Genomic DNA, 24765 nt, shown 5'->3' on the forward strand with positions numbered 1-24765 from the left:
GAGTCATTTACTTCTTTAATTACCTTTTGCAGGCAAGGCACCATGGTATATTAATGTGAATGATTTTTACTGCCAGTTTATCATACAATGCCCCAGAAGTTGAAAGGCGTAATTGACTTGGAAGAGCAGCTCATGAAGGAAACAATATTTAGTTGACAGTTTTCCTTGTACTCTCTGTTGACGTTTATGAGTTTACACTATGCTAAAGGAGTAATAAACACAATTTTCTTTCAATAACAGGAAAGAGTCGCTTTTAAAATACATTTGTGGAAACCAGATTTGTTCATTTCTTGAATAATATAAAATCATGCGTTTCCAGTGATGAGATGTATATAAGATTGTCAATTGAATTAAACCTCGGAAGGTGCATTTACAACCTGCCTCAGAGCGTTAAAAGATATTAGGGTGCACGTGAATCGAATCAATTTAATGAATATTTAACTTACGGATTTGGATAAATCATATTCAGATCTGCGCGTTAGATTATTTGGCGGCCTTCTCTTGCCGCCGAGTGTGAAAGTTTGAAGCGGGAGTTTGAGGGACAGAGGCTGTGTTTCCGGAGATGGAAAAACACCCATCAAAAAGCTCTTGATAAGCCCCGGTTGGAGGATTACTGCCAAAACTTTCTATAACTTTCCTGAAGCCACAGGCTTGAGGAAGGTTTAAAATCGGCTTCGCAATCCATCAAAGTCCATTTTCTCCTGGAACGCTACTTTTATTGAAATGACCTTGTCGAATCGCAAATTCTTTTTTTTTTCAGGCATCCCCAGGACCGTGCGCAGGTATGATTAATCATCCCATCCCGCTTTAATTAATTTAAAGGCGCACATGCCCGGGGCGGGAGCACCAAGCCGAGCCCCTTCCCCGCTCGGCTTGCAGAGAGTTAAACTTTTCACAGTTTTCCCCGATTGTTTGCAGTTCAGCCCTCCGCAACATAATGAAAGTTTTCTAGCCATCTGTTGTTAAGCTGGCGGTGAGCAAGGCCAGTATATCCAAACAAAGTGCTGGCCTGCTGTAAACTGAACCTGTCAGTTTAGCATAGCTGGGCTGACCTCCCCGGGCGCGGGGCAGCCGGCGGTACCAGGCACTGGCTGCCTGCTCCGCTTCCAGGGGAACTACTTGGGGGGACCGTGTTTACTTTTTCCACTTAGCGTTCCTCCCACAGGCTTGAACTAGTTTATACTAAATCTTTAAATTGACACTGTTTTTTTCTTTTTTTTTTTTTTCCACCCTATTCTGAACTTTTTTTTTTTTTCTCTTTGGAGAGGGATACTGAAAAAATCTATTAAAACCCCACGGTTGCTGGAATTTGAGCTTTTTTGCAGTGATGTGGGGGGGACACGGGGCAACGACTGGATGCATGCGTGTGTGCCAGCAAGATTGTCTCTTGATAGCAAGAGGCATGTTCCCAAGTATCCCGGCTTGCTTTCTAGCTCCTATTGTTCCCTTTGTTCTGTATTATTTAAGATCAGTTACTCATTTGCTTCTGAGGATTGGGAATAACAGGCAAGGTAGAGCAGAGCAACCAGCTTCCGTTGTCTTCCTGCAAACCACGGTCGCATCCAGAAGTGGCTGGAGCAGCCCTCCTCCAGCTTCTGTTTGCTTCTGCCTGGGGGGTGGTAGTTTCAGCATAAGGTACCAGAGAATTTGAAACTTTCTGAGCAGAATTGCAAAGATCAGACTGGAAATGCCCTTTACTTGTAGGGCTGTGGGGTCAGGGCTTGTTTTCCTTTCTCGTTGGCACTAAGTACGCGCTGGTTTGGCCTCCCCTCCTCTGCCTCTGTGCATTTGTGCTTTTTCCAGTCTTGTTCTTCAGGTTCCCTTCCCTTTTTCCTTCCCACATAAATGCTAGTTTATTTATTCCTATTTCTCTGGGAGGTGGTACATGTCATTTCCCTGCTAATATTCACCCAATGCAAGCGATTTTAACCGTTTTTAAGATTGGCAACAAAACTTGAAGCGCCTGTGCCAGGAAAGTGAGTATTAGGTATTACCTGTCTTCAGTGTTTGTTTTTTGGACTAGACTTACAGTGAATACCTTTATGCTACCGCTACTGCCAAAATCACTCTTTCTGCTTTGTCTTCTACACTTATGCTATACCTGCTCGCTGGTCTTTGGCTGGTTTCGAGTGTGTTTTACTTACCTTGTGGTTCCTGGAAAGCAAGCCTGATTCTCGGTGACCCCAAACGCTCCAGTTCTCCGTCAGGAGGAGCTTCGCCTGAGGACGAGCTGCCAAATTTGTGCCGTGCACGAAGCCAAGCTGAGCCTTTGAAAAAGCACACCGCAGCCAGCCCCTATCTTCACAGTGTGTAGCAAACCTACTGGAAGCTCTGGAAAAGCAGTGAAAGTCGTTAAAAGTCATTCTTTGCCTTTCTAGAAGACCCCACCGAGGGATTGTGCTGGTCCCCACCGCAGGGTGGGAGTGCCCAGGTGAGGGGATGCAGGGATTCAGCGGGGAAGATGCTTCAGGTTACATCACCTGCCATGTGTTTTCGGGGCAAAAGGAGTATGACAGTGGTGAAAAAACACTCGATTTTAAATTCAAATGACTGCACTTACTAGGAAACCCCATCCAGCTCTAATCTGTTTGTAAGGTGACTGACACATAAAGTGCTTTTTGTTTTAAGGTAGGGGGAAATGCACTCAGGATAGAGTTTCTGGTATAAATGTCAGGTGCAACGCAGTGCACGCTCACTCAAAAAGTCAAGCAGATAACCTTGGCATTTAGGGACATTGCCTTGTATAAAATGAAATTGTATTTTGTTTTTAAAAAGGAGGACTACATTAAGAGGTCACCTATTAGCTGTGTTTTTGCTAGCTGTCTGAAACTCAGCTCTACTGTCTATTAAACTCAAACCACTATGTAAACATTCCTGTGTTGTTCCTGGTCTCTACAATGGCCAAGGGGATCGGGTTTCACCTGCCTGCACATCTTCAAGCAATTAAAGCAATTAGCTTGAAGCCATTTCACATTCAAGGTCTACTGTGACATTCAAGTCCAGGAGAAGTCTAGGGGAAAAGAAAAGACTAGAGAAGGGCCACTGTGCAGCACCAGCACACAAATAAACTAGGAGGGGGGTTTTGGACTTAGAGTGACTTCCAAACGCAAGGTTTGGCAGCAGGCACGCAAAGTCGCTGCTGCAAAAGGGAAAAGATCAAAAAAAAAGCACCTAATGATCCTTTAAATTATACCCCAGTTTTGCACTGGGAAGGGAGGGGGAGGAGAGGGAAATAGCGATATGATTTGGAACGATATTTGTGTGAAATAATACGGTGTTGGTCTTATTTACTGACGTTTCTCCTGGCATGGAGATCATATTTTTCTTCTCCTTTAGGTGGGGATTTGTATTTGGTGTTTACATTGTAAAACTGCACTCATTCTGGCTAATGTATCCGTTACAATGACATTCAGCGTTGAGTTTAGTGATTCCAGCAGTAAGTCTTGAAAGCTGCTATTTTTTAAAAGGTTGGAGCAGATTAGTGGTGACCTTAAAAGATTAAACTAGTACAGTTTAAAGATAAATAATCAGCCTTTAGCACATTAGATAGCTACATAAGCATGACAGAAGGTGACTTTCTTACAACAGTTTCAGAATCCAGGAAGCATTTTTACGTTTGTAACTTGACTAAGGCAGGGAACGGCGTTTTACAGAAAGGGAGGCGTAAACTGATTGCACCACTTCAAATTGGTTAATACAGTTTTAAATCCACAGTTTTCCTGTCGGTTTTATTATGGAGAAGAGGCTAATTTTAAAAGCTATGCCTGCTGCAAAAGAAGATCTTGCTTTGCTGTCCCGGAGGGTGTTCTTAATCAGAAATAACCGCAGGCTAAATTATAATGTGGAATCCTGCTGCCCTTTAACCTAACACTGCTGCTCGTTCAGTGTTTGTTAACAAACAGCTCTAAGTACAAAATTGTTTGAGAATTACTTTTTCATTATATTTGCTGACTTCAATTAGAATAAGAAGCTTATTTGGGGAAGAAAAATTAAAAATGTATAGGTTTCTGGAGAAAGTTTCAGCAATTGTTTTCTGGCAAGCGTCGTCTTCGGTACGTAGCTGTGGAGTCCGTCGCACACGTAATTCAATTTAAATAAAATTATCTTCCGAGCTAGTATTTCTGCACCGGTGGGAGAGGCAGAGCTCAAGAGCATCCCAACGCTCAGCCCTTTGAAGGATGTATGGGCTAAAATGGTGGCAGGGGCTGGGGCCAGGGCCCCTCTTGCCCCTTCGGGGGGGAAGCGATGCCCCCGTTTCCTAACGGAGAGGCACAGATTCCCATCCCTATCATGTTTTGGAGGGCTGGGCTAGATGCAAGTGGCACGGTGTCCTATTTTTATTTCACTTTGAATAACACGTAATTGAAACGTGCGCTCGGCAAATTAATTGGTGAGTTGAAGGTAAGAACTGCTGAGTTAGTAGAAGACGGCACAAGCCCTCCTCTTTTTTTTTTTCCCCTTAAGTTTACGTGCCGGAGCGGAAACGCTGTGGTATTCAGAAAGGAGGTGATGCCTCTCTAAAGCAGATCTTTCCAATTTTTTTTTTTTCCTAGCTTAGTCTTCTGTTTCTATGATCTGCCTTTTGAACTGTTTTTGTGGCTGATCAGTTCCACCTAATATGTCTCTTGATTTCTGCTATTGTAATACTCAGACGACATGCTGTTCTCTTCATTTTTATAAGCTTTAGATGCTCCTGCCTGTCATACTCTGGCGGTTTATCTTCAGCGTCTGGATTTGCTTTCAGACTTGCATGTCTATCAAGCTGCTGTTGCTTTGAATGCGAGATCAAAAGAAGATGAATTCCAGTAAAAAATTTCCTTGTATGAAGAAAAGATTGGGGGCCTATGTAAACATCCCACTGACAGCTCCCAATGAGTTATTTTAGCAGAGCATTAGCACCCAGAATGACAGACAGTCCAAGACTACATGCTAAATAACAAATCAGTCCCTTCAGTGGCAGCAGCACGTTGCCACAACAGCAATACATTTTCTAAAGGAATCCTCTTCCTCTTTTTTATTGAATATGGCTGTTCGACTGCTCATCTCCTCGCGAGCTGCCTTCGAGTGCCAGCCCCAGTTTACTTTTTCTTGACAATATCTGTGTCATGTCACCAATATGACAGAAGACAGGGCTTTGGTAATTGGGTGGGGAGACGGTTAGTTAGTCATCTCCACTTAAATAGGTAGTTTGTTTTAGGGAGGGGAAGGAGAACACGAAGGAGGGAAAGCATCTGCCTGAACGCCAAAGGCACGTTTTCAGAGATGCTGGGCGCGAGTCCCGCGCCTGAGACAAGTCGTGTTTTTGGGGTGGTTGTTTATATTTCAGTTCACGCAGTCAGAGAAAAGAGCTCTGAAGCCCGGCCAGCCTCACCGGCCGGTTTTAAGAGCAAGTTACAGCAGTGCAGAGGGTGGGAGAGTCAAGCTTGGCTGAACGTACGTGCAAATACGCCTTTGCCTCGATGCGGAAGCGAGGTGTGCTTTTTGCTGCTGTTTGGTCTAGTTGGGGACATAATTAGTTCTGCATGTTTCTGCTAACAGACCCGGGGGGGGGGGGGGGGGGTGGTTTCGGAATTGAGTAACGCCGAATTGCTGGATTTGTGCGCCTGGCGTGGCGCTGAACCCAACTCCGGGGTTACCTGCGCGCTCCGGCCGCTCTCGCCGCTCGGCGAGGGAGGAATTAGGGAAGGGAAGGCTTTGCGGTTTCTTTGTCATTTAGTAGAAGCAGAGGTTGCTACTGTGGAGGCAGAGCCCCGGTGGCTGCCGGCGAAGGGCAGTGCTCCAGCGCCGTCTCCCTCCAGCCCGCGCTCCGGCTGCACAGCACTTCCTGTTTATTCAAACATCTTTTTACCATTCTTCAGCCCCCGCTTCACAGAAACAGCCAGAAACACATCTCCAGCGCGAAGACGGAAATCTAAAGGCAGACAGTAAGAGCTTACTCTGTTAAACTCTTCATTTTCTCTGCGAGCGCGCAGAGTGAAGGAGCGCGCAGGCAGGGCTGAACTTTTAACTTGCTGCCTTGCGCGGGCAGCCGGGCAGCGCAGGAGAGGGGAATTGCTCAGGTTTGGAGCCAAAGAAGCCGGTTCAGGTTGTTGACTGCGGTGTCGACAACGAGGGTGGGTTTTTTGGCATGACTTTGGAGAGCCGCGGCGAGGACCAAGTCCTCTTTCGGGGCACCCCGTCGCCTTGCGACGTCCCTCCGGAGCAGGAGCAGCCGTGTGTCACCGTCCCAGCTGCTCACTGGGTGCTGCGGCTTCTCAAAAAAAAAAAAAAAAAAAAAAAAAAAAAATCAAAAAAACACAAAAAAAAAGGAAACGTGGCTGTTGTTCTGGGCAGCAAAAGAGAGAGGTGCAAGCCCACTGAGTCGCTTTTTGTTTTCCGCAAATTGTTTGCATCGTGGCTCTGGCACCGCTTGCGAACCAGCCTCGCTAATATTTGTACCAATTTCATGCTAATAAAAATCAGGCTGCTGAGACAAGCATGGCTATTATCTCATTCATATTACTATTGTTTAGACCTGTGGTACTACAAAAGGAAAGGGAAAGCGTGCTCACGCCGGGTAATGGTTGTTAACTTCTCACGTGAGGGATTTTCTCTGCAGTTTTTCAGTATTAATGATTGTTGGAGGAATGGTCTTCAGGGGTTGTTGGAAGATAGCGTAGATCCTCTGGGTAATCGTGTTGCAACATGTATGCTGGATTTTTGTCTCTCTGTTTGAGTGACTTAAAAAACGACTTGATGATTCTTGGTTGTTTCTTCCCCCCTCAAAAGTCCACCAAAATAGCAGGTAACTTTTTTCATAAGCATTCGTGATGCTCGTGTAGTGTGAAACGTAAGAGAAAATGGAAAATATGCTGCCTGCCCTATGGAGAAGACCCATCGTCCTCGAGGCTTTTCCTGCTTCTCTGAGATCCAAATACACTTTAAAATTTTAAACTGTAAACCCCCATCTTCCTAGAAAAGAGAGCAAGCGAGAGAGAAATCAAGCTGTGTGTTCAGCCAAACCGCAAGTACAACAAACATATTTTTAAAATATATTGCTAGTCTGGCTTTTTAATGTTCAGAAGTTGTTCTACTTTGCAGAAAAAAAAAAAAATGGTGTTTGCAACTGCCTTAAGGACAATTTGTTTAACAGTAGGAGTAATTGCATGGGGAAAATGGAAAGAGTGACTGAAGTTATTTACTCAGATGTTAGTGTAGGTGTGGGGCAGAAAACTCACTGTGGGAACAGTGGGCTGCTTTTCTTGGTATCTTAGTCTATTTGATGACCATCAAATTTCCCAGCTCACTGGTTTTGTTTTTTCTGGATGGCATGTTTGATTATTTATCAGAAGGGAAAGGGAGTAGCTGAAGCAAATAAACATGTGACTGAGCTGTGTTTTGTTTTCCACTCAGAAGGCCATGCCCTTTAACAGATACACAGAAAATAATAAACATATTGTTTTGTGATAAAAGGAAATTATGTGTATCACTTTCTTTAGCGAGGCTGTTAACCCCTTGTGTTCGGCGGTCTCAGCCTTCCGGCAGCTTATTGGGTTTGCAGCTGGGAATTAAAGGCACTTAGAACCCCCTCTGGTGTGGAACGTTTCCATGGATTACTGCTTCACCCCTTTGGATTTGCTGGATTTATTACGTAGCTGTTTCTGCCTCAGCACATCCCTGGTCCTCTCCCCGGTCCTACTCAGGGTACGATTGACTGAGCGAGAGGCACTTTGAGTTTGTAGAAGGATGCTGACTTCTGAAGAAAACCTCAACCAGTGCTGCTGGGAGCTTTTTGCCACCGATACTGGTGTCTGTGCAGCGTGAGGGGTTGCAGCTGTATTTGGTCCGTTACAGACAGTGTCAATTTATGTGATTCTTTTTTAAATGCCAGGTGTCTAGCATGTAGCATGTAGTATTTCCTTTGTAATACCAGCTTAGGACAATGCTCATTATCTTCCCTGGAAAAAAAACCCAACCTATAAACTAAATCACTGTCAGGAAGTAAAATACAGGTTTGCCTCATCTCTGGGAAGCATGTTGCATGCTTTAACCGCTTTTACGGGATTAAAAGAAACAAGTTAAGACTGTCATGCACATGAAAGGAAACCGAGATGTGGTTTGTTTCACATTGTGCAGGTAGGTATAAATTTAATAGACTGACTTGCTTTCAAAATCTCTCTTTGTCTCCCCAAATCGCATGTCAGTTCCAGTGCGCTGATGAGCTCCGCGGTCCGTAATAGCGCCTGACTGCCGCTGCCCCGCAGGTGCTGCGGGGACAGGAGGGTCGTCTTCCTCCTTGGGGATGTAGATTCCTTCTATGAAATGGCTTCAGATCAAAAAAAAGGAAAATTTGCCTGACATCCTGAAGTTGCATTCAAGTATGCATGTCGCTGGTGGGTCCGGGAGGAGGAGGTGGATGCTTCGCCCTCCGGCTCCGAGGGATCAGCCCTCAGCAGGAAGCCCAAACGGGTGGCAGGGATTGAATCTGCAGGTTTAGTTTTGAGGGAGGAAAAAATGGCAGCTGAAATATCGGGGAGAGGAAGGGCTGGCAAAATAAGGACCTGAAACTTAAATGTTATGTGAAGAAGAAAGAGGAAATGAGTGGCTTGGGGCCAGGTGATGTGGGCAGCGGCTGAACCAGGGAACGTGGGCAAGCCACCCCGTGCCCGGCAGCTCCCTGGGGGCCAAGGGGGCTGGGAAGTGGAGTTTTGGGTCAGCAGTGTGGGATGGAGGTACCCGAGAAGGCAGGGGGCACAGGAGCATCCCATAAGACTTGGGTTCTCTCCAGCCCTGGCTGTAGTCCTTGGGCAGAAGCCCGTGAAGGACAGTTAGAGGACTTGTCCATGGGGGAAAGTTTCCTCCTAGCCTCTGGTGATTAAAGGTTGGCTCGTGCCCCAAAGCATAAACATTTGTATCCTGATTTATATTTTTATCTTTCCAAAGGTAGCTGTAAATGCCCTCATTACTATCTGTGCAAGTGTCTAATCCTTTCTTTGCGACCTCCCCATGCTCTTGGCACTGGTGATATCTTGTGACAGTAAGTTCCAGAGAGTAATTATGAGTTGTGTATTAAGAAAGAAAAAAAAAAATCCCTTTATCTGCTTTAATTTTTTTTTTTTTGGTGGTTGTTGCTTCCTGACTTCATTCAATGTCCCCTTTCTCTTGCGTTATGAGAAATGGCAAATAGCACCAGATGTACCTTCTCAGGCCGAGTCACAATTTGTGTACTTTTATCATCTCCTCTCTTACTCATCTCTCGCTAAACTAAACACTCCCACCCTTATCAATCTTTCCTCGTATCTGCCGAGGCCTCTAATCATTTTTGTCGCCTCCATCTGAACCTCGCCTAATTTTGCTCTACCGGAATCTTTTAAAATTAAGATTTTTAGAAGCTATTCTAAATTGGGTTGTGCCATAGGCTTGACGTACCAAGACGTGATTTTGCAGCATTAGTTTCCCATGTTTTGGGCTGTCCCAAGACTTTGCTTCCTTCGTTCACTCAAGAGCAGCAAGCGTCTGATGGTACGTGGTGAGATGTCCACGGTCAGGGACTTTGTTTCATGGGCCTCTGAGTGCAAGTTTGTCATACAGTGTTTTGGAAAACAAGCTTAAAATATGTTCCCTGTTTTGTTGACCGCACAGGGAAGCACACAAGCAGCTGTATGCAATATACTATTTATGTTGTAGCAACAAAAAGGCACTCTTCCTTCTCCCCCCCACCTTACCCTTCTTCTCTGTTAAAAAATATGAGAACTTCCCGTGCTTTTGACATCCAAGAAAAACGCGGCTCAGCAGTGAATAGTCCTCCAAATATTCAAAGGTCTGGTTCACTTTTGGATAAACACAGTAGTTCAGAATCTGATCCCGAGCCTACAGAAACGAGCTGGAAATCCCATAAGATTTTTTTCATCACTCAGACATAGTTCAGTTCTGGTTCAGTTTGCACGGGGAGCCAAGATTTGTATCCTTTCTCATTTTACCAGGATGTGTTGGCCCATCCCTCCTTTCTTGCTGGTACAGACCGCTACATGCTGTGAATCTTGACATGCCAAAATAAAGAGAGCCATTTTTAATGTTTGGGAACTTTTTGCCAGATGCTTTTTAAATGGCTTTGATGAGTCTTGACTGTGACTTTTTAAAAGAGGAGACAGAAGGTGTTTTTACAGTGTAGCCGCCTGAGGATTTCGTTTGTGCCTCAAGAATGGGATTTTTGTAGCCGTTGTCGCTGTTGTGGCTGGTTCAGGGCTCGCAGGTTTCTGGGCTCTGCTGGGGCTGACCTCGTCCCCCGCTGCCTCGCGCCGCCTGCCCCCTCCCATCCCACTCACGTCTCCAGCTATTTGAGGAAAATACCTCGACTGCCTTTCCCCCCAGGTTGGTGGAATTCATGAATAAATTACAAAATGAAAATCAGGTGTTTTGGAGGCGAATCCCTGTCGTACCCCTGCGTGGGACTGGGTCCCCACTGCCGCAGAGATGGGGTGACAGGCAGGGACTTTCCCAGCTGTGGGGTGGGCTGCAGGGCAGCAGGGCAGGAGCATCGATTCTGCACATCCTCCTGCCAGCAGAAGTAACCTCAGCACCCACGAGGACCGAGTGTAGCAGCGCTGGGCACAGGCAACTCCACCCTGTGGATTTGGAAGAAAGGGTTTTTGTTTCCAGTGCCTTTTTCTGGAGGGATCTCCTCAACTGATAGCCAGGAGCTATTCCAGAGGAACGAAACTGAGCCTGTTGGAAGAAAAATAAAGACTCATCTTCTTTCCTTATGACTGAACTATTCTAGGAGATGCTTCAGCCCGAGGCACGTTGCCAGCTCCCTTGCTCCAAGCCTGCCCCCGCTACATCAAGGACAGGATGTGAGCCGGGCTTTGTACATGTGGACCTCCAGGTCCCTTCTCTTTTTCCAGCATGGGAATCACCCATTAGTCACTTGGCTAGATCAGTCTGCTGCATCTAAGCGAAGCCTTCAGGGCCAGCTGATCGTTTTATTTGAGTAAAGGATTGTTGCTGAAGCTCTTCTCTTTGAGGAGCTGGCTGGTAGCCCCTTGGATGGAGCTGCAGCGGAGTGAGGCGCTGGGTGCAGGCAGCTGGCACCATCTCCCCTGGCTCACAGCATCCCTCTGATGCATCTGCGGAGCGGAGTTGGGTACAGGATAGATAGAGCAGGATTATTTAATGAAACAAGAAAAGAGAGGATGATATGGAGATGGATGAATGCAGGGCTGGTGAGGCAGCTGGACAGCAGGGCTCCTTCACCAGGTTACACTGGATTCTAGCTGTGTCCCGTAGCAGAGCCCCGTGTCCTGACTGGAGTTATCTCCAGGCTTCCCCGCTGCGGTGCCAGGAGCAGTGTTGGGGCTCTTGGCCTTGGCTCATTTTGATGTGTGGCACAGAGGGTCAGGATGGTGGGAGTGGGGAGGGAGCACGTAGCAGCTCGTTTCCCAGTTCTGGAGGAAGATGAAAGAGCTGGGTATGAATGTCAGAGGGAATAAGTGCTGCAAGAACATCTGCTTCTCTTTTTTGCATCTTCTACACTTTATTCCTCCTCTTCATTTTGGTTCCTTTCCTATTCTCTCTAGTTGGTTCTTCTCACCTCCCCCTGTTCTGTTCCTCCCAGAGGAACAGCACTACCCACTGCTGTCGCTTTGCACTAGTTTTTTTTTTTTTTTTTTCTCCCCATTTTGCATACTGCTCCGCTCCTCGCCGGTTTCCACACGTTGTGCGGCTCCTCAGCCTTTCGGAGGAGAGCTGCAGCAGGGCTCCCCTCCAACGTGTCTGCCTCCTACCACCGCTCCTCTACATCTGCTGCTCCAGGAGAAGAGGGTGTCGCAGGAGAGGAGGTAGAGGAGGCAGGAGTGGGAGAGACATGAAGCAGCTCCGAAGCTGGGGTGCATCCGGGCTTCCGAGCTTGTGAGCTGCATCTTGCCACTCTGCTGGGAGCAGCTGCGGAGTGGAGCGGGGTGTGAGGACAGATGGGAGTTGAGCAAGAAGAGAGATTGCTGACTGAGTCTAAATCCCTCCTCGTCCCACCCGGGAGAAACAAAGGTACTTGCCTTGCGAGACTAAATGGAAGCAAGAAACCCTGCTGAGAGGTGGGCCATGCCTCTGCTGGGAGAGACCCCTTTAGCTGGGCTCCTCAGTGCCTAAAGCTGTTGCGAAACTTGGGGGAAAATAGGTGGTGGGAGAACTGCATGCCTGGTGCTGCAAAGCCATGCTTCATCTAAAACACGGTGGGGAAAGCTTAGCAGCACTCTTAGCTGCATGAGGAGCCGGCTATCTGTCATTGCTCGGAGGTCAGCACAGAAGGTCTTGCTTCTGGAGTCTGGGACTGGGGTAGCATTGTGTTTTCTCCAAGGGTAGATTATGCCCTTAAAATATCTTCTGTCTCATCTCTCTCTGCTTGTTGTGTTGTGTTTTGCTTTTTAATGACCGTAACTGAAATAACGGACAGATGATGATGTTGGCTGGCGAGTGACTTTCCAGATTTACTGCTTGGACACTTCAGATGGCTGTGGGACCATCTCTGATTTCTGGGAACACTTCCTTCCTCCTTTCTCAAGTTGCTTTCTTGATGGGCAGCTTTGTCCACCTGGAAAGGCCCAAAATCCTAGGAATCTGTAAAAACACATGGGATTTTGTTTTGTGCCCTTCTTGCAACTTCTGTGTGCATGCTTCTCCATTTCGGAGGCAGCCGATTACCGCACAACTGCCCTGGGAATCAGCAGTCAGACAGGATGCTGGTTTCTTTTGCATCCTCACGTCTGTTGCTCGTCTCCCCACCCTCCAACATACGTACCTTTCCGTACATCCTGCAGTTTCCTGGATCGGTCTTTCCTTGCCTGATAAACCTCAGATGCAGAAACAGGCTTCTTCTGACGTTCGAGTCAGGCCCATTATAGCCGTAGGTCTTCATATTTCATTAATAGCTGATTGATATTAATATCGGTTCGAGCAGATGGGAAGGGAGGAGCTTGAGCTCTTTTTCTTCAATAGAAAGAGGCTGATGGAAAAACAGTTGGAGAGTCGCTGCCTTGTTTTACTGGCTGCAGTGGTGGAACAAGTTAGCAAGAGGCTCCATAGGACTGGATCCTGTTACTGTTTTCCTTATGTACTAATACCGTAAGCAAGTATATGGCATTTAAGCAGCATTTCTATTTTTGAAGTTCTACCCTCTTTTTCCAGTGTGTTTCCCTTCTTCAGCCCACTTTCCGAATTTCTAGCCACGTGAAGTCAGAGGCAGGGCTGCATTTTTACCCTTCGAGCAGAAATTGCCCGAAGCAGATGATGAAACCGAAAGATTGAGCCACTCGCGTGAAAATGTCGAATTACAACAGTAACTCGGGTGATAACAGTGCCGGATGTTCTGGGCAAACAACAGCTGGGCAAACAAGTCACGTTCTGTCTATCTTGCAATAAAATTGTCTTGGTCATCTCCGATGTGTACTTCCCCCCCTCAGTGCTTAACTAGTTGGGAAACATTGAATGGTTGACACTTCCCTAAGCACAGGGAGAGGGATTTTTGGTGGGATTTACCACTTGCTCCGTGGCATCTTTGAATGAAACAGGCTTGATTCATCTCACAGTGAATGTGCTGTTAAAATTTTTCCTGAGTTAAGTGTCACCCAGTGTTGGCTCCCACATACCACCCCAAGTTTGTGCAATGTCTCTATAGTACTGCATTTCAGTTGCCTTTTTACCGGTCTCTGTTTTACGCCAGAAAATCTCTTTATCTCTGGGTGATTTCCTAATGGATAACAAAATGGCTCAGGAGTTCATTTACTGAATCTTGCGTGTAGGCGTAGCACCGAGCAGAATCAAGATGACTCGGTTGGTAGTGAGTCCTTTACTGATTGTGTCCTTTCAAATCCCTGTTGATAGTGACCAAAGTCCGTGGTACGCAGAAGATGCACTTGCTAGGGGATGCTTTTCTTCCTCTTCCTTCAGTAGGTGGGAAGATTTCCTATTTGTATTTAGGGCAGAGGGGAGGATGATTGTTGATGCTTTGTGATTAACTGCTGGAGGCCAGGATTGGTGTCTGGATCTGGCACAGATAGACAGCACGTAGCACGGCTGCTGGTAGTCACGGTCCCGGATACCTGAAGCACCTCTGTGGTTTTGAGGGCTCTTGGAGTCTCTACCTGCTGGTCCCGTGAAGGAGAACTCAGTTGCCTGGATGCACAAACACGAGCTGGTTTACCATGGCCCCTGGCAATTGTTCACTTGCAGAAGTGCAAGCACGTGGTGGAGATTTAGGATGTAACTATGGCAGTGGGGAGGAATGTGTGAAAAGAGCTTGGAGATGTCAGAGCACCCGCTCGTGAGCAGAGGGCCACGTTAGCAGAGCTGTTGGCTAGCAGTAAACAGTCCTGGCACCCTTGTTTCAGGACTTGGCAGCAGCAGGAGTTGAACCGAGTCCAGCTTTACTCTCTGCTGCCTGTTCAGTAAGTTGAGGACAAGGCAGATGATTAAGGAAATGTGGGGAAACTGCTACAGAAGCTTTTGGAAAGATAAGAGACTTTGGTCTCCATGTCTGACAGTCTGGCACTTCTCACTAGCATTGAATTCACATGCAAATCAAAGGCAACATCTACTCCCACAGGAAGCTTTATTAATGTACAGGCCTGCTTGCGAATCTCCGTGCTGATGAAGGTTGTGGGACTGTCTTCGCTCTCAAATTAATTTCCCCTGTCTCTCCTCGCTCGAGTGCGGCGCAGCGTCGGCAGCCTCGGCACGGCTCCCGCGCCGGCACCCGGCGGTGGGCTCCGCACGGGAGCGATGGCTGCGTGGAGCCGGAGAAGGGGGTCGAGGTGCGGCGCTTGTCGGGATGGATTAAATGGGATGTGCCGGCGTAATGAGGGCAGGTGTCCACCGGGCTTGAACCGACATCAGCAAATTAATTTCATGAAGGCACTCCAGATGAGCTTGAAATACTTTGCGTATAAGAGGAAAGAGGGCTGGTGCTTCCCGTACTGACCTAGCCGTCTGTTTTCTGCACATCCCGTTGTGTGTGCGGAGTGCGGATGAGACATGGAAATGGGAGGGGGAATGCTTGGTCCGAGGCCGGAGGGAGGAACGGCTGAGCTGGGAAATGCAGAACGGCAAAGGGACTTGGCATCCCTGGGTTCACTGTACCTCCAAGGATGCAGTAGCTACTTGGTGCAGATGCTCAGTAAGAACCAGATCTGAGCTATGAACACCCTTCCACACCTTAAACCCAAGCTCATCTGATGCTTAGCTTTTATTGCTGTCAGTTATTTATAAGTGGAAGAGCGAAATCTTGAGAGCAGAGAGATGGGAAATGCCATTTCAAGCTGCAATCCCCTGAGCTGTCAGCTTGCCGCCATCCCACCCGTGCCTGCCCCTCCGTGTTTCTCCCTTCGCTGTTCCTGTCCATCCCAGCTCCCTGTATCCGTGATGCTCCCTCCAGTCAACTCATTTGTTACTTTCATTCTCTTTTAATCCTTTGCTTCTCCCTCCCACTCCACCCTCTGTGCTGCTTCCTCCTTCTCTCCATCGCTGATCCCACCATGTCTCAGTGCCAGGACAAGTACCAGCCGGACACGGAGCAGGGAGGTGTGGACGTCACCTCAAGTGGAAAGCCTGCACAAGGGTGGGTGTGTGGAGATGTGGGTGCTGCGCAGGTGGGACTGGAGCAGGGACAGAGCTCTGGCTTTGCTCCATCGGAGCCTTGCCATCGCAAGCCTGGCTGGAGGACAGAGATGTTCATTGGCATGGGACCAGGCATGGTCAGGGCTTGTGGTGGCACCGGCCACCCTGCCGAGCTGCACGGAGCTCCGCAGCCAGCTGGAGTAGAAAGGAGGCATTTCTTGCATGGCTACTTGTTCTGGGAATCTTCAAAAATTTCTGGCAGCCAATTTTAGTTGTGCAACCTCTCAGCTGCCAGAACGGATAGAATATGATCATATCACATGAAATGCATGCAGGGTCTGCTATAGCAACTGTATTTCAAAGAGACAACACATATGGTGACTGGTTCTTTTTGGAATAATATCTATAAGTTGATGATGTTTTATTCAAAAAGGCTGTAGCTCGAAAGGTTAGGGATGTTCTGATTGTTTAGTGTATAATTAAAGAAAGGCTTCTGTGTTTTTTTTGGCCTATTGAATCTAATTACTGGGAACTAAAATGATCATTTGATTGCACATTTACCTGGAATTATTCTTCTGCAGAGCCAGTCTTAATAATATATAATAATATGTTGCGCTTGTACTGTATAGCGCTTCTTGTCTGAGCAACTCAGAGTGCTTTACAAGTATTCATTAATTAAATAAGCCATACAACACCCCTGTTAAGTAGGTGAGTATTTGTTGCCCATCCCCTTAAGTCTTGTAGGTTTTATTTCTGCTGCCTCTGCCCACCCTTGAAGATGCTTTACCAGCTAAATAAGCTAATTCAATAAAAATAACATTTTTTTAACCATACTTAGCACTTTCTGCATAAAGGTTTCCTTTGTGGCGTTGTATTAATCGGTAAGCTGTAGGGTCTTCTGGTTCTTGACGCTGAACTGACGGCAGGGGCATTTGCGTGCGTGGGAGCACAGACGCTCACCCACCCCGGCGTATGCCCGGCACCTCCTCCTACCCCTTGCAGGGACACAGACCGTTTTAGAGATGCTGCGGGTGCATGGAGCTCCAACCAGCTTGAAATGCAAAATCCAATTTTACCTTCATCGCACCAAGCTCCGCTGGAAATCACATCCACCCTTAAAGGAGTTTTTCCGATCCAGTGGAGACTTGTTATTGAATTTGAAAGGAGGGCTCGTTGCCAGAGCGCAGTGAGGTCTCTCTTCCCCGCTTGCCCTGACGTGCTGGCCAGCAATGGTGGTTCTTCAGCCCCCCGGGCTGCCTGATGTCCCTTCAAAAGTAGGAAGATGGGTCTAGGCCATAAAATAACAAGGTTTTACTGGGGGGTGACGGATCTGAGTTTGCAGTCTTTGGTGTCAAAGCTTTCCTGGCGGTTCTGCGCTGAGATGAAACACTTTGCAACTTGGAGAAGCAAGTGAAACCCGAAGCGTATCTGACTCCTTAATTAAATAGGTATTAATTAAATCACTCAGAGAGCATACACAGTAGGAGTGGGGAAGGCTTTTTCCCTCCTTCCGTGTAGGCATCTTGCAAAGGGACTATTTTTCTTGTTTTACATTAATGAAGTCTTCAGCCTTCCCACTTTTCCACCTACACATGTACCGAACGTCTCCAAGGAGACCAAGAAAGCCCGAGTCCGGCGCTGGTGAATCCTCTGGGAGCAGTGGGCTTGGGTCTCACTGGCAGAGCCTCAGCTGTGCCACAGCCTGTCTTGCAGGGATCGGCCTCTTCCTTGCAGTCCCCTGGCTGGGGGGCTGGGAGGGAGCTGGGAGAGGGACTTGCTCCAGCTTATTGTCCTGCTTTCCCCCGTGTTTCATCTCCTCTTGCTTTTCTCGACCTGATGGAGAAATCGGGCCTTGTGGAGCAGCTGGCTGTAGTGTCCAGGGACGTTTTTCTCTTGTTCTGCAGAAATTTTGCAATAATCTACCACCGTGTGATGCTCTGCTCATACTTTCAGGATCGCGTCGCTTGACCCTCCATCCCGTGAATCCGCATTGTCCCTTTGCTGCTCTGTCCCCTCCCACCCCAGTCCCTGATGCTGTTCTTAGTGATTTTGGTGGGGTGAGATGTTGTCCCCACTTTCCATGGCATTCTCTTCAGCTCCTCACAGCTTCCTCAGCCTTCAGCGCGGTACCTCCAGCACTCAGCACAGCTCTGCCTGCCGCTGGCTCTCCTCTTCCTCCCGCCATAGCCTTCCAGAAACTTCCCTGACTTTCTCTGGTGCTCAGGAGAGCAGCTAGTGATATACGACTGCCCTCTTCTGTAAACCAGACCTGACCCTCTGGAGAAGAGGAGCGTGGAAGCCATTAGCACATGAGCCTGACTGGTAGCAAGGAGGGCTATGAGTCGCTCCAGAGAGGGAATAAAAATAACTGTATGGTGCTCACCGCTGGGATTTCTGCAGTTACTTGAGGTTCCCACGCAGGAGCTGAACTTCAGCTGCTGCTGTTTTTCTCCATAGTCAAAATGGGAAATGCAGCGGTGGGATATCACCTCGTTGCGTGCAAGTGCTGAGTTGTTGGGTGGTTTTTTTTTGGTGGAAGCCACTGCTTTCCTCGGCGGAGGTGATTCGGGAGTGGAGCGGTACTCATGATCAAGGGCTGCCTCGACCCTGTGCCGTGTGTGTAGCTCCTGAGGTCCTGTCTGCTGTAAACTCAATTTTCAAACCTCTTTCCTCGCAGGCTCTCCAGGTGGCACGGCAGCTTCTACTGCAACAGCAGCAGCAGCAGCAACAGCAGCAGCAGCAGCAGCAACAAGTTAGTGGATTAAAGTCTCCGAAGAGGAATGACAAACAGCCAGCCCTTCAGGTAAGGGGAGCCTCCGTGCCTCCGTGAGGGACTGGGGCTTGTAAAAGCGGAATAAATGCGTCTTACTTCTGAACGTTGGGATGGGACCTTCAGAAGCTTCCCCCTAGTGAAGTCCGTGGAGCAACTGTGGCTGATGTAAGTGGCCTGAGGACCGGTGCTAGGTGCTCTTGAAAATCCCACCCACGGCGTATTTACAGATCTGTGAGCATGTACTTCTATTAGCATCTGGTAGGACTGGATCATGACAAAATGGAATAGCTTTTGTTACTGTGTCAGTGTGCATAGGAGATTTGCATTAACGTTTCTGTTTGATTGCTGTTCCGTTTGTAGTCTGTGTTCACTCAAACCGTTGATTTACTGTGTCAAGGATATTGGGAAATACTAGGATATCATATCATCGGTGTATTTTTTTCCCCTTTTATTGTCTGCTGATTTATGGACATCTTCAGAAAGAAAAATCTAAATATTCTCGGGCTTTGTGCGGTTATGAATTCAGAAAGCTAAAACCAATACAGCATTCCCAAACAGAAGATGTGTGCACACATACGCGGCTTTGGAGTACATTCTGCTAGTCTTGCGGGATAAATCACAGGAGTTAAGAAAGACCTATTAGGTCATGTATCACATTTTCCTTTTTTTTTTTTTTTTCTGCTATTCTAGTGTTAGAAATCCCAAGTGGTGGTGGGACTGCTATTATTTTTCCTTCGGATGGTTTTCCATAACAAAGCACACGCTCAGGAACTTTCCACTTTAATTCCATCCTCTTGCTCCAAGTAATACTGCTTGTATAAATACTGAGTCAGTCCCTTGCCTTGCCTCGTGTTCACACTTCTCAAACATCTGAGATACTAACATGTACTTGCCAGTTTTGGCAAATTATATGTATCTAGTTCTTTATGTATTTCGTAAACCAGCACTTCTAGACCCTTGACCATTTTGCTGTTTTGCAGCTGGTTTTTGCTTTTATTATTCCTCTCTTTGCAATTGCAGCGTGTCACTGTATTTTTGATAATAAGTTACTGAGTACAGCAGTTCAGCTGCCATCACACAAAGCCCTGTAGCTGGGACATTCATCTTATCTCGCTCTTCTATATCTGATGCTTCAGCCTCTGTAGCCCCAAATTCTTTCCGAGTTTTTTTTTTTCTTGTTGTCATAGCACGTTGTCAAACTCATGTCTGTTTTGCTCTTTCTAATTTTTTTTTTAGTTTGATATACTATCGCCATGAGTTCTCTGACAGCATTGCTGCTTCTCTTGCCTTTTATATGTGTTTCAGATTATTTTCCTCCAAAAATACGGATCCTATATGCTTTAAAAATGTTGTGGAATGTGGAAGGTAAAGCCAACATCACTAAAGGCTTTGACAGTAAAGCGAGGAAGGGCTCGATTCTGTGATTCTTACCTAAATAAAGGTGACGGGGACTTCAAGGGGCGTTTTGCCTGAGCGAGGGATAGCTATTAACTGCAGCCCTTGGCCCAGCATGGACAGCTTCTAGCCTTCGTGTAGTGATTTCATCTTCAAAGCATTTTGCAAATACTAATCTCCAAAACATCCCCAGAAGGAAAGTCTGATAAGTAAGTAGCATTATCCCAATTCTGGACTGGGAAACTGAGGGAAACAGGTTAAGTGACTTGCTTAGGATCGCAGAGGGAATTGGTTTTAGAGGTAGGATTAAGATTCATGAGTTCCTGGCTCCCGCCCCCGTGCTCAGGCTGCTGGACAACACCTTGCACTTTATAGCCGAGCTATTATTCTTTTGGAAAGTATGAAACATTTTGTCATTGGGCAAATATACGTTTTATTGGCAACGTAGAGCGCCATAATCCAAAGCGTTACATTAATGCTTTCAAAAATATTTTATTTGGTAAATCCATAGCTGATCCATATGACTTTTAATAGACTCTTCCACTGGGGACGTTTTTAATGAGAGATTGTGCTGGCTAGGTCCAGTGTCAGGTACTAAAAGAAGTGCTTTGTTGTGCAGATGTCTTAAGAATAGCTCCAGAGGATGAAATATGACTGTGTTGACCTTTCAGCTGTGAGCTTATTTGTCAGGATTCAAATAAGTTGAAAGGATCAAACCAAACAGTTTCCGTAGTCAGACTGGGAATTGTGTTGCAGAGGTCAACAGTGAAGGCCACATCGCGGATTCCATAACATAGCCAATTGTTGGTACATATTAAAGTACTGGAGCAGCTCCTGCAGTCAGAGACACAATTAAAATTCTAATTTATTAATGTATACAGAGAGCTGGCCCAGCCTGTCACTCACTGATTCAAATGACTGCCCAGTCTTTTTCTTTTTTTTTTTTTCCCCCTCCTCACTCCTGGAGCTTTTGCGGTCTTAAACGTACTGGAAGTCCTCTTGAATGTAACAGACCTCAAGTGCATCCCTGCAATGAAAATCTGTTGCTGAAAGGAAACGGTGGTGCTGGGGGTAGAATTTTTGAGTAAAACTGCACCCACGCAAGCACCCACACCCGCTGAAGTCGGATGGCGCCGCACCGACGAGGCAATACCCATTGCTGACAGTACGTAGAATAAACGTCGAGGGTGGTGGAAATGCACCCGTTTTTCAAAAATTTGCTTAAATAATGAACCGAGTCATCTTTGCCCTTAGTTTATAAATATAGATGTCTCATCAGGTAGCCACAGCGGTTAGCAGCTACCTGCTTTTTTTTCCGACAAACAGGCTTCGTGCATAGCAAGAATACCATCGGCGTTGCTTATCTCTGCCCTGCTTGGCAAGGGCACTGGCAGAAAGCTCCCTAACATGGGTGCTGGGGAGCTGTGTTTGCCTGAAACGGTGGGGAAGGGATGTGGTTCACCTGAGCTGCTGCTTCTCCTAATAAGATACTCCATGGTCCTGCCCGCCCCGGGAAGGGAGGCTGGTGTGGTCCCACGCAGGGCTGGGAGAGCTCCCTCCATCTCAGGCTCAGCACTTTAATGATGGCTGGCAGGCTTTGTTGTGTAAACCCCACAAACAGATGCGGAAAATTAATCTAGTATATGCTGTGCAGCTAATCTGTTATGGCCTCGTGGATAATTTCCTATATTCCTTCTTTATTCACTGATCAAATAGCCACGGTACTTAAATATATTCTGGCATCCCGTGGCTGCGCTGGGCACCGTGCCTTCAATAGCGTTTACATGACAATGGGCTTCTGCCATCGTCTTTGGGATCTCTTGACCTTGATAACTCTACCTGGAGACCTGCTTTTTAGGAGATTTTGAGATATTCAGTGTATAAGAATTTGGACACAGGCATGGAGATGTGCTCTGCTGATAGTTGAAGAAAAAATAAATCTCCAAATACACGATGACTCACATTTTGAGCCTATCTCACACTGCCGTGCTTTATATTTGGCAGTGACCTCCGGTTTCACAGCCTGATGACACAAACAAAAGAAAATTGAAAGTTAAGGAATGGGTTTAGTAACTAGCAGTTGGGAAAAGACTATAAAAAATAACAGTCCCACAAAAAATTACTGGAAGTGAAAAAAAGACTAAAGCATGTTTGATAATATATTTGCCATAGACGTTGAATTTCCTTGAATCTGTGAAACAAATAATTTAACAGGCCAGGTATGCTTAAGATTTTGAAAATGTGCACGTTTTTCCTGGCCAAGATAAATATATCTTTGTATTAATAGATGTATTGATTAAAATTTGCAGCTTTAATTGCTGATGCTCTTAACGATTATTCATTTTGGTTCTTGAAGCATTTTAGTTGCTGGCAAGAGCACACAGATTGGAAACAAATCAAGAGACACATTTTTCTCCTAAGAAAGTAAAAGTGCATGTGTGTTTTGGCAGTACTAAAAATACGATTTTTTTTTTTAAAGACGTAAATGTTGTGTGTTGCATGGAGCTGAAAGTTGGATACTGGACTCAAAACAGATTTGGGACGTCCAAGTCAGTATCTTGCAAATGAAACCCCTCGCTTGACTTTTTTATGTGATTAAATGAGATTGGTTGTGTGATAGTTCACCCGCGTGTGTGTGGAGAGAAGAAATGATCAAATTAATAAGATGGAAACTTTTTGTTTTCGGTTGACAAAACAGAAAAGAAATCTTCCCTTTAAGTCACAGCCAAGAAAAGAATTTGGGTTGGGTTTAGATTTTCGGGGTAAGACTAGGGGAAGCTGAGAGGACAGAGCTGTCCTTGCCTTTGCATACCGCTGCTTTTTAAAGCAGCCTTTTGGCTGGGCTTTTGTAGAACTTAATTTGCATCCTACATTATCTTAATATTTCTTTCCAGTGTCTTGAGAAACAGAAGAGAGCAAGAGCAAAAAAAAAATCACTGTAGCTTGATGTTGGGGGCAATTATTGTGGATTTTTGTGAAATTAGAAATTATTAGCTTGACAATGTAATAAATACTGAAAAATTAAGGGAAGGGTGTTCTCTGTTTCACTCGGAGCACACAAGTACTGGGTTACGTAGCCTTGGGTTTTACACGCAGTGTACCTTTTTTACATAGTGGTAAATGTAACAACTGGTAGAGAAATTGTGTCTCAGCAGATAATTTGGGAGGGGAAATAAATTCACGAGTGTATTTATTCCGTTTGTATGGGTATATCTCTGTTTCACTCTTAAACACGGGAGCCGATTTGAATTTGGCTGTAGTCAACCAGTGGGAATTTTGCCACCAACTCTGGTTGGGTTGAGATTTCTCTTCTGCAGGGTTTTAATAGTTTACCTGTGAAAATCTCACTTGAATCTTTCATTTTTTATTTTTGACTTTGGAAATAAGACAAAGTTGAGTTTTGCTGGTTTCTACCAAAGGACCCACAGCTCTTTTATTTTTCATCCCTAAGCCAAATTACAGGCGTTAGTCAGTTCTTGGAATATGCCAGTGAAGTGCAAATATCATCCACCCCACAAACAGAACAAAATCTGAGTCAGGTCCTCAAAATTACATGATCAGCTTAAAAAATTTTGATACTAAGGGTTTTTTTTCAGTGAAACCTGTGGGCCTTTTTTTTTTTTGCTACCCTTTTGTATTTTTTTTTAAGCCTTTAGTATTCAGTTTTTCCAGCTTTTCAGACTGAGCAGAAAGGTGATGAAGGGCAGTTGTTTTTCTTGAAAGAAGTTTGTGACTGTCCTGTAATGCCGTGATTCCAAAAACCTGTGGCTTCTAGGAAAATACCGATATATTGGGAAAGCTGGCAGTGGGAGGTGCTGTCAGCAAATGCGATTATTTTCATTTTAGAGCTGTGTAAACCCCAGCAGAGAGATATTAAGTGACTCGCCCAAGGTCAGAGAGCTGTGGACCCTCAGTGGCATTGGGGTGCGGGGCTCCCGCCGGGGTGTTTGGGGGTTTGGCATCTGCGTGTGATAAAGAAGTCGATCCTGAGGGGTAAAACTGATGGTAGAAGCCAGAGTCCCTCATTTCCAGCCCTGTGTCTTGTTAGAGCACCCTGAATACGTTTTCTAGCAAGTTTTCTGCTTTGACATTAAACATTTAGAGAATAGGTTGGGTTTTTTTTTTTAAAAAAGTGATTTCTGACAAGGTTGGGAGCGGGGCCATGGGGCTGGCTGTGCCCGAGTCCGCCCGTGCGTTACCCACTTCGGGGAAGGGGAAAACAAATGAAACCTTCCTGACTGGTCAGAAACGTGTAAATTGCTGACAAAATGACACTTGTAATTAAGAGTGCTCCTGCCATTTTACCTTGTGGTTTACACCTACAGTGTTGAAAAAAGAGAGTGACTCCCACCTCGCTAATTACCATTATCACTGAAATGGTAGGGTTTGAGTCATTAGTTCCATGTGCATTTAATTAGAGGAAGGCTGAAATTGGATTTAACTTATTACTTTTTCATGGATCACTTTCTTGTCATCACTTCAAATTGGATTGCAGCCCCAGGTAACTAATTATGAGCGCCACAGGATCAAGAGTGAAAAAAAGGTAATTAGGAATAACACTGTTGGACCCTTGCTGGTAGTCCACTTGTGCTTGGGAAGAAATGAGAGCGATATTTTGTAGTATTACAGATTAGGGAGTTAAAGGTATGCGCTGCTGCTAGGAATGATGGGAGACTGCCCCCTCCTATAGCGGTTTATATGATGTACAGCTGGGTTGAAGATGTTATAGCGACATGGTTCCACAATCAGCTCCTTAATTCCGAGATTAAACTTGTAAAAGCAACAGATCGGTTGTAGGTATGAGGCATCTCAACAAGCGGGTAGTCAGGGGTCCGGGCGTGCGGGATGACCCCGTGGTACGGAGTGGTTTAAGTACAGCGAGCTGGAATTGATAACAAATTAATGAACTTATTAATGATCCGAAAAGACCGTTCATATCCGACAGGGAGACATATCAATCAGGAGAACAACAGTGAGGTTGATGATGTGTACATCAGGAATTTAGCCGTGAT

At 46.0% G+C, this 24765-nt stretch overlaps 1 protein-coding gene across 5 annotated transcripts in view; it reads left to right on the top strand.

Moving 5' to 3' along the window:
• Window positions 1-24765, top strand: part of FOXP1 (forkhead box P1) — a 385628-nt gene that overhangs the window by 257385 nt on the left and 103478 nt on the right. For 4 of the 5 annotated variants that reach the window (XM_086619317.1, XM_086619318.1, XM_086619316.1 and 1 more), the window contains exon 5: window positions 18263-18388. In XM_086619317.1, the coding sequence (XP_086475443.1) occupies window positions 18263-18388 (126 nt within the window). Of the gene's footprint in view, window positions 1-18262; window positions 18389-24765 lie in introns of those variants that run through there. The other variant, XM_086619320.1, reaches the window with a different exon arrangement.

The sequence above is a fragment of the Tauraco erythrolophus genome, chromosome 12 (genome assembly GCF_009769465.1).
Source record: "Tauraco erythrolophus isolate bTauEry1 chromosome 12, bTauEry1.pri, whole genome shotgun sequence".
Classification (NCBI taxonomy): Eukaryota; Metazoa; Chordata; class Aves; order Musophagiformes; family Musophagidae; genus Tauraco; species Tauraco erythrolophus.